Genomic DNA, 18,596 nt, shown 5'->3' on the forward strand with positions numbered 1-18,596 from the left:
CTTAGTCGTCATTGGTGCGTCAGGAATGCTTAGAGCACGACCAGCGAATTGTGGCTCTGACCTCCATGGTGAGACACATCGAGGTCCGACTGAAGCAGCAGCAGCAGCAGTCGGTCGGCCGCAGCCTCGCCGCTTTAGACGATATCATCAGACAGACCGAGGTGCTTGAACGCTTAAAGCAAGTTCAGACGTTTCAGGAAGCCTCTGCTGCCTTCAGTTTCTTGAAGCTACTCTTCTCCTCTCAGACTTTGGACCTTGAACTGCGAGACCTGGAGCCAGAGATCAACAGTGAAGTGGCGGCTGCTGAGCAGCTCCTGAAGCCCAGGCCTGAGGACGTTCCTCCACAGCTCCTGCTCGCCCTGGAAAAGGACGGGAGGAGTTTGGCTCGAGGGTTTGAGGCTGCTAAAGCACTTTCTGAAGGGATTCTGCAGAGTCTACGAGAACACAGAGCCTCGTCTCAGGTAGCAGAAACCCTCAGTCGCACAAGATCAAAAATGTCAAATTCATATTTCATTTTTAAAGTGAAACAGTATAAAGCACATTTACAAATACTCAACAGCTGAATTATAACCGTTTTTCCCAGGATGCTGTAACATCTGAGCAGAAGTCGCTGGGAGAACGCGTGGAGCGACTCCTCTCCTGGTTGAATGAGACAGAAGCTCAGATGGATGGAGGGATGGCAGGGAAGGAAAGATCTGAGAAATTAGAGAAAGATGAGAGAGATCAACTCAAGCAACAGCTGAGTCTTTGCAAGGTGAGCGAAATGGTGCAAAAGGCATCATGTTTAAATAGATACTGTTATTGTACTAATTGCACTGTTCTGTTTTCTTTTATTCTGTTTTATTCCATAGTTGATTTTATGAGGTGTGACTTGAGCCTAACTGTAGTCCTTCTCTCTGTCTCTCTCCCTCCCTCCTCAGGAGCTTCAGTCCTCTCTGTCGTCTCGCTCCGCCGAGGTCAGCAACGTGGCCTTTGACATTCAGGTGTTCATCTCGGAGCGAGCGCAGGACCTGAGCCCGGAGCAGAGCAGGCAGCTGCTGGGGCAGCTGCAGCAGCTGCAGAGGGCCTTCCACGGAGCGTCGGGCCGGGCGCAGGCCTGGTCACACTCCCTCTCCGCCCAGACGGAGAGGGAGGACGAGCGGCAGCGCAGGGAGAGACAGAAAGAAGAGGAGGAGAAGGACAGAGAGAAGCAGAGTGCGAGGGAGAGAGAGGTTTGGAAACCGATGACGGGGATGGATTTGAACGCCGTGTGGCTCACAGACCGTCTCAGAGCTGTTTGTCATCCTGTTAACTGCGTCATGCTTTCTCACACCGGATCCCAGAACTCGTGTTCCATAAGATTTCTGATAATATCAAACTAGACCAGAGTGAACTGACTAACCTCCACCACAGTTTGGCGTTTCTATCTCATCACACATCAAACTTACCTCCAAACATCCACAAACCGCCGCTGCTGCTGTTGCACATGCTTTGCCTCGTCACATAAACAGTCGCACCAGCCTCACTCCACCTCTCAGGTCTGTAAAGCTCCTCTGCACGCCTCCTTAACGTGTGTTTTCAACATTAACGTGTCTGCCTTGCTGTTCCAGATTGCCACTGAGGAAAATGGCTTGTGTGACGGCGGTAAAGGCTAAAGATCTGATATCAGATAAAGACCTTGCTGCCTTCTGTGCTTCTCTGTTTTTCCTCTTTTCTCTGCTGAATACACAGCAGCAAGAGGAAAAACTGCAAATAAACAGTTGTTTGATCTCTTTGTGTTGTTTGTTGTTGCTTGACCACCATGTTGGTATTTATTTTCTTTACGTGTTTGGAAGTACGTGTGAATTCTGGACACAATCTGCTCAAAGCTCTGCAAAGTGTGTTGTTACACAACAGTTCAGTGCATTTAGGAGTTTAACAAAGTTAACTGGAATCAGATGTGTCTTCTTCTGTCTTGAAATCATGTTTAGACCGAATGTTTCAGTTTTCCTCACATTCTCTTCTTTTCTGGGCCTTCGCTCTTGTGTCCTTCTTCTCGTCCGGGTTTGCTCTCAGGTGGTCCAGCAGCAGAAAGCCGAGTGCTCTCAGAAACTGGAAGGCCTCAACATGTGGCTGGCCGGAGCTGCCAGTCTGTTGGCCAGTCAGAAAGGTGGAGCAGAGTCAGGTGACGTGGACGTCCTGCAGCAGAAGCAGAGAAAACTGAAGGTATGAAACAAGAAAAGCACACATTCATCCACACATGTTCATCAGCAGACTGATTTTTTTTAAAGGTTTGTTTGTAAAATCGGTCCTGTTCTTTTCTTAACCGAATATCCAGGAGGTGCAGAAGGACTTGAAGGTCAAAGGTGAGGGCATATCGGAGGCCATCCGCTCGGTGGAGGAGTTTCTGGCAGAGCGAGGAGAAAGTCTGAGCCCGGAGGAGCGGCAGAACCTGCAGGGGGCGCTAACCAAACTGAAGGAGCAGTACAGCGCCCTGACAGACTCGGCCGATACGTCGGTGTCGGAGCTGGACACGGCCATCAGCGCCACGGTGCAGCAAAACACACAGCGGGTAAGAGGAGCAGCAGGAGGGAGGAATAGACTGTTTCACTGCAAGAACAGTAAAAACGTTTTTTTAAATTGGTCAAAAAGAACCTTCTAAAGAATCTCCATCAGTACATAATTACAAAGAAACAGATAAGTCAGTGGGCTTCAATTGGAAGGATTGAGGAAGTCACAGAACAATCTTACAACGGTCAAAGAAAAACACGAGCTTGTGGCTGTAACTATTAACTTTCCATAAGTTACACAGAAACCCTTCAGCATCTGAGAATGAAGCGGACAATCCGATGAATCAACTCATGGAGGACTGATTTCTTTCTTTTTTTAAATTCAACCTTTTCCAGGCGAAAGCAGTGGAGGAAATACAAGACACCCGAAGCCAAATCGACTCTCTCCTGAACGAGCTGTCGTCCCTGAACCAACCAGGCAGGAGAGAAGCTGCGTCTGTAACCAGCCGAGATCTCCCCGATGCAGCGCTCTCACCGCCAGAGGGCGCCGTGACGTCGCACACAGAGATGCTTCAGGTGAGGATCTGGAATCCGAGTCGTGTTTATGCTCCTCAGCCTCTCACAGCATGATGAACACATGAATGTTGGCCCTCTGTGTGTCAGGCGGAGCTGCAGCAGCTTCAGGCTCAGCAGGCGCAGCTGCTGCAGATCACCCAGTCGACCCGCTCCCTCCTGGACCAGCCGGACTCCACCGTCCCTCCGGAGGAGAAGCGGCGGCTGCGAGCCGCCCTGGACCAGCTGCAGGCTCAGCACCAGGACCGGCTGCAGAGCTGCCAGGTACTCACTCCACTGGTCAGATTCACTCATTCACACACGTTCATGCAGCATGGTGAAATAAACTGCTTCCTCCATTGGGTTAAAACACAAGCTGAGCCTCGACGTGTTCATGGAAAATAATTTGAAGCCCTTAAACCCAAGAGAATTAATAAAATATCATAAACTCGTAGAAATCTGCTGTCAATACCTACGACAGTCTTCCCACCTGAGAGCTTCTCCTGTATCTCCTCCAGGACCGTCTGAGGAAGTCCGAGGCTCTGAAGGACGAGCTGACCAAGTTTCTGCAGGAACACGGGAGTTTGGGCACTTGGCTGGAACAGAGTGAGCAGGAGCTGCGTTCCCTGGGGGAAGGAGAAACTGATGCACAGGGCCTGAAGGGCAGGCTGGAGGACCACAGGAAGGTAATCACGTCTACTTCTGGTCACGACACAATAGAAATCTTCCTCTGCTGGAAGCTGGACGTGACACTTGGTGTCTGTTTTTCATCATTTCCACTCAGCAGGCCGCCGCTCGGTCGTGTTCGACCTCCGCTTCCTGTCAGCAGCACTTCAGACCTGCACATGGAAACTTGTTAAAGTTTCCAGACAAATTAATATCAGCTGCACTTCATTACAATCTGGCTTCCCTCTCTAAAGAAACCCGGGTTACGCCCATTAAACAGCGTGAACTCTGCACTACTTCTCTGTGTGGAGACATTTTCCAGACTGTTAAATTCTTGATCATTTCAATGTTGCACCAGAATTATGAAAAATACCAAGAACTGCAGCTAAAATGAGTCCAGACACATTCGAGGAGGAGAAAATCTGTTGCCAATCACACACAGATTTGGTTTGGGACCACAACACAACACAATCGCATCCAGCAGACAATTTTAAAGGATGCTGCAACACTTATTCAAGTGGTTTTTATTCTGACTAAATAAATTATATTGTGTAAAATTCCCTCCAAGAGAAAAGAAAAAAACATGATTCACTGAAGACATTTGTGTCCTCATCACAGCAGACACTGACCTCCCTTTACCAACCAGTTAAAGTATTTACACAACACTTTATATCCTGGTTGTTTCAATTCAGAGTCTTCACTGGAAGATTAATACAGACAAAAAGATCAAACAGGATAAAGAAATGCAAAACAAAAATAGAAAATTATCTAAAACATAAAGTTGCAGTGCCACAAGGGCTACTTAGAAACTGAAACAACAAAAAAGTGAACACTAAAATGACAAAAACAAGTAGAAAGTGAAATTAAAAACCAGATCAAACATTAAATAAACACAAAATACTGAAAAAAATTGAAATGAAAACACTGATGCTAAATTAATCACACAAATACCGTATTGTTACAAGGAAAAATCAAAATGGCTTTAAGAATGCAAGATACTGAAAGTAGAATTAAAGCCAAAGTGTTCTGGTTTTGGTCCATGTTGCCTCTCGGTGCAGCTGTGAAAGTGAAATAAATCTTCAAGGGGCTTTTAGAGGTAAATGTTGAGGTTTCTCTGCAGCAGCAGCTCTGTTTGGGCAAACCGTCTGTTTCCTCTGAATCTGGACCCCGACTAAAAGCTCACATTGATTAACTCTGCTGTTTTTCCACTTGGAACCATCCGTGGAGGAAGTCGTTTCCACGTTCAGGCTCCGTCCACTTTTCCTCACATAATCACACGTTCTGATCTGAGGTCTCTTGAGAAACTCCACTCAACCACTTCGGGATCATTTTCATGCTACAAGTCCCCTGATACCACATTTGTGATGTTTAAACACTTCTCTTCCACATATTTTCCCACTGGGTCCTGAAGAACCAGACTCCAGCTGGTGGCAGTCCAGTGCAGGATTCTGTGATGAATGGCTTTTATTATTGACTGCGTATCTCCGTGCGCTCCTCACTGTGTCCGGCTCTGTGTTTCCAGCTCGCTGAGGATGTCATTTGCCACAAAGCGGACCTGCGTTTCGTCTCCATCTCCGGTCAGAAGGTCCTGGACTCGGTTCAGGGAGCTCTGGAGCAGGTCGGTGGATCAGACCCTCCTCTGGACGGCACCAAGCAGCTGGTGGCCGACAAGCTGCAGGACGCTAACCACAGATACACCACCCTACACACCAAGGTGAGGAATGAGCACAAATCACAATGAGAATGCAGCGTTTTTAACCTGCTGCTGAGTTTACGTGATGAATAATGTTCTATGTGCAGTCGAGTGAGTTGGGCGGCCGTCTGTCGGGCCTGCTGGAGCGATACCAGCAGTACCAGGATGAGGTGGTCTCTCTGCACTCCTGGCTCAGCACTCAGGAACAAAACCAAAGCATCGCCAAACCCAGCGGAGAGACGGACCCACAGAACCTCCAGAACACCTTGCGACAAGTTCAGGTGGGGCTGACAGTGAGAGCGAGAAACTAAATTCATCACAGGAACGAAGATGGAGAAATGGCCATGAATCAAATTCTCAGCATAAAAGAAAAAAATGGCTCAAATCAAATCAAAGCCTTCAGAATCAGCCCTGTTTCAGTGATGATAATGTATGCTTGTTTGTCGTTTGACTTCAGCTGCTACAGGACGAGCTGGCCGAGCGCTCGGTGCAGCTAGAGAAGGTGAAGAGAGCAGGAAGAGATCTGGTCAGCACCGACGAGTCTCCTTCCCTGAAAGCCATCGACATCCTCTGTGCTGCAGGTAACTTACCCGGAATCGTGCTCTCATTTCACGGCTCCGAGCAATAAACGAATAAACAAATAAAATTTATTTTCTGCTGCTTCCTCCCTCGGTCCAGACGGTTTGGAGAAGAGGTTCGGCTCCCTCTCCACTTCGGTGTCGGAGCGGGCCGAGCAGCTGCAGACCGCCGTGGCTCAGTCGGTCAGCGTGCAGGAGGGCCTGAAGGGTCTGCTGAGCTGGCTGGACAAACTGGTTCTGCACCCGGGACCGGTGGAGCCCACCGCACAGGCTGTTCAGGAAGCCCTGACCCAGAACCAGGTCAGACTAAAGAATATCTGAGAATAAGGAACAATACTGGTGACCTTTTAACAGTATTTATTAAAATACTGCTGAAAATGTGCTAAACAGTGTTAAAAAAAGCAAAATGTCTTTGCATATCTGAAGTAAATCTGTGGATTTTTTAAACGGGTTTCTCCTCTTGCTCGTGCAGAAGCTTCGGCAGGAGCTGCTCTCCAGGCAGGGCAGCGTGGAGGCAACTCGGGACTCTGTTTCCAAGCTGCTGCAGAGCGCCGACGCCTCCACAGCCTCGGGCCTGCAGGCCAGCTTGGACGAGCTGACTCAGCGTTACGCCGCGGCCCAGGCCAGTCAGGCCGAGAGGGAGGCCGAGCTCAAAGGCCTCCTGCCCAGGCTGGAGAACTACGAGCGGCTGGGCGTGGACCTCCAGGCCTTCACTCAGAGCCGGACCAAGGCCCTGAGCCCCGCGGGCCAGCCGGACCGCGGCGTGGACGACTACAGACAGACCATCGAGGTCAGTGGAGCGTTCAGGTTCACACAGACGGCTCGTCACACATCCAGCGCTCACCCCTGCTCCTCTTCTCTCAGGAGGTCAGGTCCGAGCTGGAGCAGGAAGCCGGCCAGCTGAAGTCCTTCTGCGGCCTCGGCACCGAACTCAGCCAGTCCAGAGCGTTCAGCAATACTCAGAGCTTACTGGACAACGTCAAAGTAGTGACCGATGAGTTCACCCAGCTGCAAGAAAATGTCAACGAAAGGTAAGAATGTCAACGGATCACATGTGAAGAGGGCAATTTCAAACCCATCAATCCATCTTCCATACCTGATTTATCCCCACTGGAATCACGAGATCTGGAAAAAGTCAGATGACACCCTGCACAGGTCACCAGACTCGCACACATTCACACAAATGGATGGTTTAGATTCACCAGTTTATCTAAAAACCGTGTTTTTAGACTGTGGGAAAGTGCTGTCAAATACCTACATGTTACAGAACGAAGGAGCACAGACAGAAAAAAAAAAAAAAAATCATGCAGGACCAGGTAGAATATGCAGACTTCACACAGACTCCACCTGTCCTGCTGCTGGAGGGGAATACTTTTATACTTTTTCATGTTTTGCTCACATATTGTGACAGCTTTGCCATAAATCTCAGCTACAGTACAATCATGTTCTTGGCTTGTCGGAACAAACTACACAGCCACAGAAGCAACATGCAAACTCCACCTGGACCAGGAATCGAGCCCGTGTCTTCATACTGTGAGGAAAAGGTGCAAACCACTCCTTATTGTGCCATCTTGACTCTGAACCCTCAGATTTTAATCACCAGATGTGTGACCAATGTTCTCATTTGAACAGATGTTTCTTTTACGGACACAACATTTATTCCTACTTTATAAACTTCCACCAGTGAACCAGACAAGCATTTGAACTGTGAGGAAACTGAAACTGAGGTATTCCTGCTGTGAGGCGACAGGGCAAACCACTGTAGCACCGTGCCTCCTTCACTATAGACTTCTGAAGAGGGCACTGCAGACAAACCTGTTCAGCTATTCTCTTGACTTTTGGGATGTTTGCATCGCCGTCGGTGTTTTCAGGAGCATCAAACCTCAGAGACCCGTCTAAATTTAGAGTTTATGTTAAAGTGTGTTGACATGCAGATATGTGGACTTTGAATACTCTGCCATCTCCCAGGAACAGAGCGAGCTGCAGGCATTTCCAAAATTTGTTTTCTAAATTTGTAACCTTCACCAAGCGCCGGTTGCTATGCCGACCCAGTCTGACGTGCTGTCGGTGAACCCACACACACATACACACACACGCACACACACACTAGAGGCCAGTCAACGGGGGGAGATTATAAATACCACCAGGCTGGTGCAGATTTATTGGGTTGTATTTTAGTTTAGTGAGCTCGGCGTGCAAAGACTGGATAGATCTTTAAAACGCCAATCACATTTAGTAGGAAACTCTTTATTTGCAGAAATTTTTCCACATTTTCAAAACTGAACAGGTTAATAAATTGAGTTTTTTTTCTTCAGTATTTAGATAAATCAGTGTTTGTCAACTTAAAATCAGAGTAATACATCAAATAATGACAAATACTGTTAAACTCTTTAAAGGGGCTCCTTGTGAAATTCAGTACTTCCTTTGTTGTACACTAGGTGGCATTGTTGAGTCACTTTAGCCTCTTCATCTTTTTACTGCTTTATAATAAAACACAATCCAGATTTCAAACTCGACAATGGAAAACTAAAGTGAGCAGAGAAAATTTACTGAATATCTTATGTTTGTAGGAATAACTTCAGAAATTGTTCAAGGGTATTTTGACACACTGTAAGAAATAAAACGGCATCAAACGTCAATTTCCCGAATCTGTCGGTCTGCCTCTCGGGTTCTAACGTTCGCAGCAGAGCACAGCTCATTGTCCGTCCTGTAAACCGCCCTCTTGGATACCCGGCGGCCCGCTGTCCCGCGGGAGGGAAAAATAGCAGCGTGGTAATGATACCGCCGGGTGCCAGACGGCGTCTCGGAGCTGTTTTGTCTACAGGCGGTCGGCGCTCTCGCAGCCCCGCTGGTCACACAGAAAGAGAGCGAGGTCGAGGTACTGCAGCCTCGGGGCTGCTGAGGACCTCCAGTGTTCATGTCAACAACGCTCAGTGTTCTTTTTTTAGGAGAATATAGCTCATAATCATCCCACAGAGATCATGCGATTGCTATGCTGTGACCTTGAACTAGGAAAGAGGTTTTTAGGCTGGATTTTCTTGGTGCTTCACCACCAAGTCTTCTTTTTATCTCATAATAAGACAAACTTCATCCTCCACATTCCTGCTCCCTGATCTCTGTTTTCCCTCTGGCAGGTTCGCCGCGGTTCAGGCCTGCGAGCAGCAGCTGCTGCAGTTCCGCGGCCTCTCCGGGTCCCTGGCCAGGTGGCTGCAGACGGCGCAGGACCAGCTGCCGTCCAAAGAGGCCGGCCTGAACACCGAGGGGCTGCAGAGGAGAGTGCAGCAGCTCAAGGTGAGAGCCGGCCCGACTCATCACCGACCAGAGGATACGAGACTTCTGACGAAATGTGTTTAGTGAATGTTTGAGGCTCCGTGACTCAGCAAAATGCTTTCCGGCTGCAGGACCTGCTGAACGAATGGGAGTCGCAGGGATCCAGAGTCCAGGAGCTGAACAAATCGGGCTCTGAGCTGGAGACCCTCATCATCGATATCACCGCCCCACAAACTAAAGCCGGTAAGAAGGAGCAGGACTGCAGAACAAACCCTCACTCACCCTACACCATAATGAAGTGTGTGTGTGTTGCACTCAGCCGGCTGTGTTTCTGTTCCAGGCGCTCCTCACATCAATGGCTCAGCAGGTCCCAGCAGCCTCAATGGCATTCACACCTGTAAAGGTGAGCTCGCTCTGTCTGAATCTCTCCTCCTGAACCCTGCGGGGTCGTTTTCCTCTCAGCGTGACGCCGCCGTGACGCACGCCTTCAAAAAAACACACACGTGGTGCCAGCGAAAGCCGTGATTTGATGGAAAAATCCATCTGAAAGCAGCACACAGGTGTTAGTTTCTCATCTAAAGAGGGGGAGTCATAACTGAGCTCTGACTCTTTGCCGTTTTGTTTAATGAGAAAAACATTCTTCTAGTGAGATGGAGAAAAATCTGCTGGAGTTTTTCGTTACAGTAAAAAAAAAGTTTGCAACAATTAACAGTAAAATCTAAATCTCACCAAATGGGTGATTGTGCTTTTTATATTTTACATGTTTTAATATACATATGAATATGGTTGTAATGAATATCAATTATACCTGAAATGTATTCAAGTATGAATCCCTTTAGCCTGATATGTGATAACATGTTTTCTAGGTTTTCAGAAAAGAAGGAAAAAAAGCCGATTTCAGCAGCAGACAGGGGAGCTAACCTGAGATCAGTATGAGCAAAATATTACTGAGCTAATTATAATTCGAAGTAACGTATAGTTTGCCAATTCATCACTATTTGAAGTGAACCTGCATTTTTATTAATTTCCAAATACAGACATGACTCTTTTTGTTGAAGAAAACTTAAAAACCTGCTCATTGCTTGTGTCCTGTTGTGCCGTTGCACCTGTTGCTCATTGTTCAAAATGTTCTGCATCCACTCCGCTGAACCTCATCAAAACTGAGACGAAAAAAGAACTGAGCTCACTATTTACCAACTTCAGAGATCAGAAATATGCAAATCAACAAAAAGGCCTCACATAGTGAAAATAAGGAAGAGTCGATGTGTTGTGTGTCTGTTTTCTGCTGTTGTTGTGTTTCTGTGTCCAGTCATGTTTCAGTTCATGTCACTTTGGTAAAATGGTTTTCACTGTATTGTTTCTTTTTTTCTGTTTAGTTGAGTGAAAACTTTTTATTTTTCTTCCGTCTTTGTGCTGAATTTGCTTCCCTGCTTTCTTCCGCTGACTCTCGGTGTTTTCCTTCCATCAGACTTGACGGAGCTGCAGGTCGCCGTGTCCGACGTGAACGCTCGGTACGACGCCCTGGGCGGAGAGCTGAATGAGCGCCTGGGCCGCCAGCAGGCCTCACTGGAGCTGAGGCAGAAGGCCAGAGAGGGAGCGGAGGAGCTGAGGAACTGGCTGAGCGCTCGAGAGCAGAGCCTGAAACAGGGCCAGACCGCCTCGCCCTCCAAACCCGAGGTGGTTCGGGCTCAGGCGCAGGAGAACAAGGTACGGCGCTGCTGGTTTACCCCCAGATAAATACACGCTTTGCACACTGCTGTGGGTTTGAAACTTCACTCTTGAAACTGAAATTGATTTTTGATTATATAGAAGTTGCTTTTCCCGGAGTGAAAAGGTTGTTTCCCTCCTTCAGGCTCTGCTCTCGGAGCTGGCGGATCATTCTGGGAAAGTCGAGGAGCTGAAGAATACTCTGAGGAAACTCATCGCTGACAACCCGGATTCCCCCGAGGCCGACTCCTGGAGGCAACAGCTGCAAGAAATAGGTATGCTGGAGTCAACCCAGGAGCAGGACATGGTGACAAATATGAGAGGAGGAGTTTAGAACCTGTGCAGTAATGAAGCAGAAATTTAAATTGTGTACAAACCACACTGAACTGTGTTTGACTGGATTTTTTTCAGTTGGATGATAAGAAGCTATGTCAATTTAATTATCTCCGCATTTATAGAGAAATAAGATAAAGCTAAAATCAAGGTCTGTTTTACTTCAGAAGTTAATGAACTCTGAGTACTAGCACCAGGTTCAGACCTGAAGATGAAGACGTACGGGTCAGATGTGTCTCAAGTGTGACGAGGACACCGTGAATGAGTCTTTTCCACAGACTGAAACATGCAAAATTCTTTCTTGAAAGGGCCTCTTTCTTCTTTAAAACACTTCTTTTTTTTTTACACTTGGCATCTGTAAACAAAAACTCCGAACACTGGATTCTCTCATCATGTTTCAGTCAGACTGAAAAGCTGTAACTTTTTACTCTAAACTCAACATATTTTCTGCACAATAAACTTGATCTGCGCAGTTTTTGGCTGACTTCATCCGTCACAATCTGCTGCCATGCTAATGTCATGGTGCTGCCTGATCGTTAAAAAGTTTAAAACGTGCTATCAAGAAATTCTGATAAATTTTTCTCATATTAGAAATCATTTCTGAATCAGAAGACAGATTCCATCTCTTTGAAAACCAGTGGAGTTACTGCCCCTTCATGCCTTTCATTATACATGTGATTCACGCTGGAAACGGGGTTATGTGGAGAGCTCACAGTGCTGGAAAGACGAGCAGAGAAAACATTATTAACAAGCTTTCAGAGATTAAAAGATGGCCAGTCTTTGCCCTGTTGAACACAGCTCTAAGGAAAAGTGGCACAGCTCTTCAACATGTGTACAAACTCCTGTAAGAGATGGAAGTGAGATCGATGCTGTCCAGGGAGCGAGTGGGAAGTGTTCCTGTCAGAGGTATTTGTTCCTGCGCTGACTTGATATTTTTACCGAAGCCTCCTGTGAGGTAATGGAGACAGAAATATGTGAGGTGGAATCCAGGAAGGTTTTTGTATTTTATAATGGCTTTTCAAAGCTGTGTTGCAGTAAATGCACACACACAGATATATTTACCCTCTCATAGACGAGCTCTGCAGGACGCCTGAGTCAGAGCAGAGGAGGTGGGAGTAAAGACTCCGAAGGAAAAATGTTGATGTTCTTTAAGGAGATTGATTTCGTCGCCGTTACTGACTGAAAGCAAACAGAAAGCAGAGCCGTACTGTCTTTTCATCAGCTTTTCAAGTAGGAACACCTAGTAAAAGCACTCATATTCACTCAGACCTGCGTCGACTCTTTTCTGCAGACTCACGCTGGCAGACGGCCAATCAGACGGCGGCTCAGAGGCAGACTGAGCTGGAGACGTGCGCCGACCGGCTGGGCAGCTTCGCCTCGGCGGCCAATCAGCTGAGCCCGTGGCTGCGGGAGAAGGAGCTGATGATGAGCGTGCTCGGACCGCTGAGCATCGACCCCAACATGCTCAACACCCAGAAGCAACAAGTACAGGTACGAGATGTGCGCAACAAGTAGTCACAGCCTGACGTGGAGCAATAGTAGTTTCTTTATGCAGTAAACTGGTGAAGTAAGAAAAGCACATTAATTGATTTCCACCTCTTTCTTCTTCTTTCTTTCAGTTCATGCTGCGTGAGTTTGAGACGCGGCGGCCGCAGTTCGAGCAGCTGACCCAATCCGCCGAGGGCATCCTGTCCCAGACCGGCGACTCTGCTCAGGACCCCAAAGACCTGCTGGAGGTGCAGAATGAGCTGGGCTCCATCTCGCAGCAGTGGGAGGACCTGACGAGCAAGCTGAGCCAGAGGTCGAGCCACATCGATCAGGCGCAGGGAACCAGCGAGCGATACCAGGTAGGGTCAGTCCAGGCAGTTTGACCGTGGCTCTCAGCTGACTTGCAGGCTGTAATGCTGTACTTCTCCGTCGCCGCCCAGGCTTTGCTCAGAGAGCTCTCCTCCAGCGTGTCGGCTCTGGGCGAGAGGCTGGACGCTCAGGCTTCTCTGAGCGCTCAGCCCGAGGCTCTGAAGCGCCGCCTCCAGGAGACCGGAGAGATCCGCTCGGAGCTGGAGCGGAGGCGCACGCAGCTGGCCGAGGCCGAGCGGCTCTGCCACGAGCTGAGCGCCATCGTGGCCGAGCCCTACCTGAAGGAGGAGCTGAAGAAACGGCTGGAGAGCGTCAGCGGGCCCATCAGGAGTTTGGAGGAGCGAGCAGGTGAGGGGAGTCCACAGGGGATGTTCTATTTTGATCACATTTTTTCAGACCTCTTTTAACAACACTTGAAGATTAAAATGGTGAATTTACACATTTTGATGCCTGCAGTATAAACTGTTAATCCACATTTAGTTGTTCAGTATTATGTTCTTTCAAGATGAATCCCTCAAAAGTCAAAAAACATTGTTGTTCTCAGAGAGTGTTGCTTTGCCAGTGCAGCAGATAGTTTTTTGTGATCTCCTGCGTTCTGCTATTCTTTCCTCCAGCGGACGGCCTGTCTCAGCTGCAGGCCGCCCTGTCGTCCACGCAGCAGTTCCAGCAGATGTTTGAGGAGCTGCGCTCGTGGCTCGACAGGCAGGCAGACCTGCGGGAGTCGTCCGCCGTGTCCCTGCCCTGCCGGCCCGAGGCCATCCGCTCCCTCCTGGCTCAGACGGACGAGCTCCAGCGAGGAATCGCCAGTCAGCGAGGCTCCTACGAGCTGATCCAGGCCGAGGGAGCGTCGCTGCTCGCCGCCCTGCCGGCCGGAGGAGACGAGCGCTCCGCCCTGCAGTCCCGCCTGGCCTCCCTGCGACAGGACTGGGAGGGTCTGAACCAGAGGATCTCCGAGCGAGAGGCCAAACTGAAGACCACCCTCAGCAAAGCAGACACCTACCAGCAGCACAAGGCCGAGCTGACGCCGTGGCTGTCCGAGTGTGAAGAGAGAGATGGAGAGATTCAGCCGTCGCTGGAGTCGTCGGCCCTGGATGAAGCCCTGCAGAAGGCCCGAGCTCTGTCCCTGGACCTGGAGAGGAGGCAGCCGCTGCTGGAGGCCTTCAACACGGCAGCCGACCAGCTGCTGGAGCAGTGCTGCATCGGAGAGGAAGAGGTACACAGCGATCCACATCCACATTTACTCATCTGCCTTAAAACATTTGGAGTTTTTAGCAAGACGGTTTGCAGCAGAAGCCGGAGTCACACAAAAAACTCAGTTATTAGGTTTTTTTTTTTCCAACTTTAATAAATTCAGTAATCAGTTACTGGGTCATAACAGTCAGATTTAGCTTCAGTATTTCATTTAGAAGTCGAAAAGTGGTTTCCTTCTTTGGTAATTTGTAAGAGAAGTGATTGAGCAGTTGTTTTGTAGGTGCGGGATGAGAAGGCGCAGCTGAACCGGCGGGTGGACGGACTTGGCGAGAGGCTCCAAAACCGCAGCTCCCAGCTGGAGGAGCTGGCCGGCCGTCTGAAGGAGTTCGAAGAGGGCAGACAGGCTGTGGAGAGGAGGCTGGAGGCCGCCAAGCACCAGATCGAAGTCCAGGAAGCTCTCGGACCTCAGGTACTGAAACAGAGCGAACCTCCACACTCGTGCTGCTGACGCTTTAAATGTTTAAATTGATCTGTGGCCTTTAATCTGCTCTTCTCTCTCATTCAGGCATGCAGTGCTAAAAGTCTGGAGAGGCTGCGAAGCCAGCAGGAGAGTCTGAGGTCCCTGCAGCCTCAGGTGGTCTACCTCAGAGATCTGGCCCTGGGTCTGGTGCAGGACGCCCCCCAGACGCCAGGAGGCAGCGCTGAAGGAGCGCAGGTGCTGCAAGACCAGGCCAAAGAAACAGAGAAGGACTACAGCGACGTTACTGACAAGGTGAAAAGCAGGAGGGTGGAGCTGGGGTTTAAATTGATCCTGCGGGGAGCAGTGACAGGATTAATGTTGGACCAGTTCTGATATTCCACACAATACAGTGACCAATTAAAAGGGTGAAGCTGCAGCAAATTGTCAGGCTTTCAGAGACACTCCCAAACCCAAAACGAGAGAGACAGAGAGAGAACACCCCACAACTGGCAACAATACAGCACTACAACACAACCTCACTCAACACAAGACTCACAATCGGCAGGTTTCTAGATGGAGATTTAAAAAAAACACGTCAATCACAAAGAGAGATTTCGTCGAACCATGAGAACCGTATATGATCTCAAATCTCTCTTCTCTCTGTTTTCTGGTAGGTTTTGAATTTTCTAGCATTCCTACTAGTCCCACACTTATGTTTATGAGAAATAAGCAAGTGAAGTCATTTCATGGGGACAAATTTGATTTTAATTAAAATTTTCTTTAGTTAACCCAGGAGAGGATGTAGTTCTCCTGAAGCAGTTTTGAGTTAACACTTAAACTCTACATTTTTGTTGCTGTTGAGATCTGTGTCTTCTGAAACCTGATCAATGAAAGCTACAATGGTCCAAACCAAACATGACCCACATATCGAGGAAGAGCAGTTCCACAGGAGGAAAAAGAGAGACCGATGAGAGCAGCTGAAAGAATTCTTAATCGTTGTAACTTCAACAATTCGCAGTCTGGAGTGAAGAGATGCTGTAAAACTGTGTGACTTATTTACACCGGAGTGTCTTCGCGTGTGTCAGTGATGTGAAAGAGAGCAGAGCGGCCGCAGCCGTCCTCGGGGTTCGGTTGTTACACTCGTCATATATGGTCAGTGTGTAATGTAAACTGCAGCGTCAAGAATTCGGCTCCTCCGCAACATCGCAGCTATTTTTTACAATCCGGCCTCCAGATGCTCCATTTAAGGTTACGTCTATCACGGCGCACAATCCGGAGCCCATCGCGATGTGCTGTGATTCACCGACATGTTTTATTTATCTTTTTTTGAAATATTGATCTGATGCCTCTGCTGCTTAGCTGCAGCAGATGATGCAGATCAGGCTTAGATAATCCTTCTGCCGTCTCCTCTCTGCACCTCCACAGACAGAGATCTATTTTTACATGTCGTTGCATCACTTTCTGCTTCGGTTACACTTTGTTCTCTTGCATCGAGCTGTTTGGTTTCAAAACAGAAGAATTGACCGCGCAGGCAGGCCTCAGTGCTTCTGCTTAATGTGCAGTTTGTAGAACACGGATTCGGCCAATCCGAACTCATTTCTGGGTTTGTTGGTATTTTTTGCAACATTTTGTAACTAAGTCCAAAAATAATCCCAAAAAAAAAAACAAAAGCACACTCTCACATTCAGCCTGTGCGTGATTTAAATTCACTAGTTGCTTCAGATGCATGTTTAAAAACTATGGGAGAACATGAGCCCTGTTACTATTTCATGAAACTCCTGTTTACTGATGTGCACATCAATCCATACCTATTTTTTCCTCATGCATTAACACCTCTGTATTAATAATCTGATAAGAAGAACTTTCCAGCTGAAAATGCACTTTCTGATGAGATGACTTGACTGAAAATCCTTCTTCGTCAGATTGAACACTGCTGCTCGTCCCTGGAGTCGCGGCTGCAGGGCATCGGCGAGGTCCAGGCTCACGTGCGGGACGTCTTCTCACGCCTGGCGGACCTCGATGACGAGCTGGACTCCCTGAGCCCCGTCGGACGCGATGCGGACTCCCTGGCCTCGCAGGCCGACGCCCTGAAGGGCTTCCTCTCCCGGGTGGCGAGCCTCAGGGCCGAACTGGAGGGCCACGCCTCGGAGTGCACCACCATGCTGCGGCGGGAGGGCTCCTCGCCCGACCTCCTGGCTCTCCGGAGGGAGACGGAGGCGCTGAGCCGCCAGGCCGGCAAGGTGAGAGACACAAATCCCCTTTCGGTTCATATTTATATTGATGCCAAGTGCAGCATGCAGAAACGTACAGAGAGATGGGAGCATAGAGACATACAGGCAGAGTCAGGGACATTCAGTGGCATTATGGGTGTCTTGAGACTGAGAAGAGGATGGTGGAAGCCACGCCGTTTGGTGTATTGAGAATCTGTACGGAATTGAACTTGTCATGACGCCGTCTCCATTTTGTCGTCTGCAGCTGAGCGAGCGCGGCCAGGCCCGGCTGGACCAGATCGAGGACGCTGCAGGCAGAGTTCAGGACTTCTACAAGCTGGTGGCTGAGCTGCAAAGCATGCTGGGAAGGGCCGAAGAGGGCCTGACCTCACAGGGCCTGGTGGGCACGGAGGTGGAGACCATCAAACAGCAGCTGCAGGAGTTCAAGGTAAGACATGCTGGCTGTTTACGCTGATGTGTTTTTTAATATCAACATCTGCCGGAGGTCTTTAGCATCACAGTCGATTTGAGAATAATTACACGAGTATCCATCTTTTTGACTTTGGGCAGGTTTTTTTTTTTTTTTTTTTTGTGTTTGCAAATTTTAAGTTGTGTAAAACTGGGTTCTTCATGCCTTCCCTTTGACCCTCTAAATTGATTTGCACAGATAAACAGAAACTTTTCAGTGTAACATGAGCCTCGGTGCACAGCGCAGCTCTTTGTGTGTGCGTCATGAATAGTGACATTCAATACTGCGGAAGCCTCTGAGGAGGTCTGTGTCTCTCTGTCCTTTTATCTGTCTTGCTCATACCTCTGGAGACCATGAGGTAACTGTGTGTGTGTGTGTGTGTGTGTGTGTGTGTGTGTGTGTGTGTGTGTGTGTGTTGGACTCCTGTGGTGTGTCGGGACTCAGGCAGTGATTAGTTGAGTCACACATCTCTTTGAAATCCCGGACATGCTGCTGAATCACCCACCTTCTTTTTCTTTAAAGGACATTTCTGATGCTTTCATTTTTCCTCTGCACATTTCCAACACACACACACGAACACACACGTTTGATTCCCCTCTGAGCGCTTCGACCTCGTTGTCCTCGTAGCTGTGATGAGAGACATCGGTCTAATTTGATACCAAAGAACATTGCACCTCTTTCTCTCTCTTGTGGTTAACACAAGTTTTTTATTGTAAAAACAGAAAAACAGACTCTCCTGCCTGTTTTTTTTTTTTTTTTTTTTTTTTTTTAAATTGTTCAGCTTTTATCTTGAGGATTCGACCTTCATTATAAGGCACAGAAAGCTACATTCAGATACACATTAGAAGCATGACCGGAGCAAATGAAACATTGGTATACAATTAGGTGGAAATGTTTGAGTCAAAGTAAACAGATAAACTGTGTAATCAAATTAATACAGGGTTTTTTTTAATGCATGTAAGTCAAAAGTATGAAAAAATTGAAAAACAAAAATGTTCTTTTTTCCTATGTATAGTTCTATACTCAACACATTCGATATGAAAAGAAACATAGCTGAAATTCTAGGTCGTCATCTTTGAGAAGCTAAAACTATTCTTATTATTAAGGTCAAAACTCAGAGCACAACACAACAAGACCACAGG

At 48.1% G+C, this 18,596-nt stretch overlaps 1 protein-coding gene across 11 annotated transcripts in view; it reads left to right on the top strand.

Moving 5' to 3' along the window:
* macf1a (microtubule actin crosslinking factor 1a) overlaps window positions 1–18,596 on the top strand; it is a 198,271-nt gene that overhangs the window by 130,819 nt on the left and 48,856 nt on the right. For 10 of the 11 annotated variants that reach the window (XM_030082193.1, XM_030082195.1, XM_030082194.1 and 7 more), the window contains 28 exons: window positions 6–161; window positions 246–461; window positions 584–754; window positions 921–1,211; window positions 2,035–2,184; window positions 2,297–2,530; window positions 2,865–3,044; window positions 3,132–3,305; window positions 3,539–3,706; window positions 5,209–5,400; window positions 5,487–5,660; window positions 5,837–5,960; window positions 6,058–6,257; window positions 6,430–6,747; window positions 6,822–6,988; window positions 9,092–9,248; window positions 9,359–9,470; window positions 9,568–9,630; window positions 10,696–10,934; window positions 11,080–11,209; window positions 12,559–12,758; window positions 12,887–13,114; window positions 13,196–13,472; window positions 13,739–14,337; window positions 14,596–14,784; window positions 14,881–15,087; window positions 16,698–17,015; window positions 17,251–17,433. In XM_030082193.1, coding sequence (XP_029938053.1) covers window positions 6–161; window positions 246–461; window positions 584–754; window positions 921–1,211; window positions 2,035–2,184; window positions 2,297–2,530; window positions 2,865–3,044; window positions 3,132–3,305; window positions 3,539–3,706; window positions 5,209–5,400; window positions 5,487–5,660; window positions 5,837–5,960; window positions 6,058–6,257; window positions 6,430–6,747; window positions 6,822–6,988; window positions 9,092–9,248; window positions 9,359–9,470; window positions 9,568–9,630; window positions 10,696–10,934; window positions 11,080–11,209; window positions 12,559–12,758; window positions 12,887–13,114; window positions 13,196–13,472; window positions 13,739–14,337; window positions 14,596–14,784; window positions 14,881–15,087; window positions 16,698–17,015; window positions 17,251–17,433 — 5,817 coding nt within the window. The remainder of the gene's footprint in view (window positions 1–5; window positions 162–245; window positions 462–583; window positions 755–920; window positions 1,212–2,034; window positions 2,185–2,296; window positions 2,531–2,864; window positions 3,045–3,131; window positions 3,306–3,538; window positions 3,707–5,208; window positions 5,401–5,486; window positions 5,661–5,836; window positions 5,961–6,057; window positions 6,258–6,429; window positions 6,748–6,821; window positions 6,989–9,091; window positions 9,249–9,358; window positions 9,471–9,567; window positions 9,631–10,695; window positions 10,935–11,079; window positions 11,210–12,558; window positions 12,759–12,886; window positions 13,115–13,195; window positions 13,473–13,738; window positions 14,338–14,595; window positions 14,785–14,880; window positions 15,088–16,697; window positions 17,016–17,250; window positions 17,434–18,596) is intronic. The other variant, XM_030082196.1, reaches the window with a different exon arrangement.

Source organism: Salarias fasciatus, chromosome 22, assembly GCF_902148845.1.
Source record: "Salarias fasciatus chromosome 22, fSalaFa1.1, whole genome shotgun sequence".
Taxonomy (NCBI): Eukaryota; Metazoa; Chordata; class Actinopteri; order Blenniiformes; family Blenniidae; genus Salarias; species Salarias fasciatus.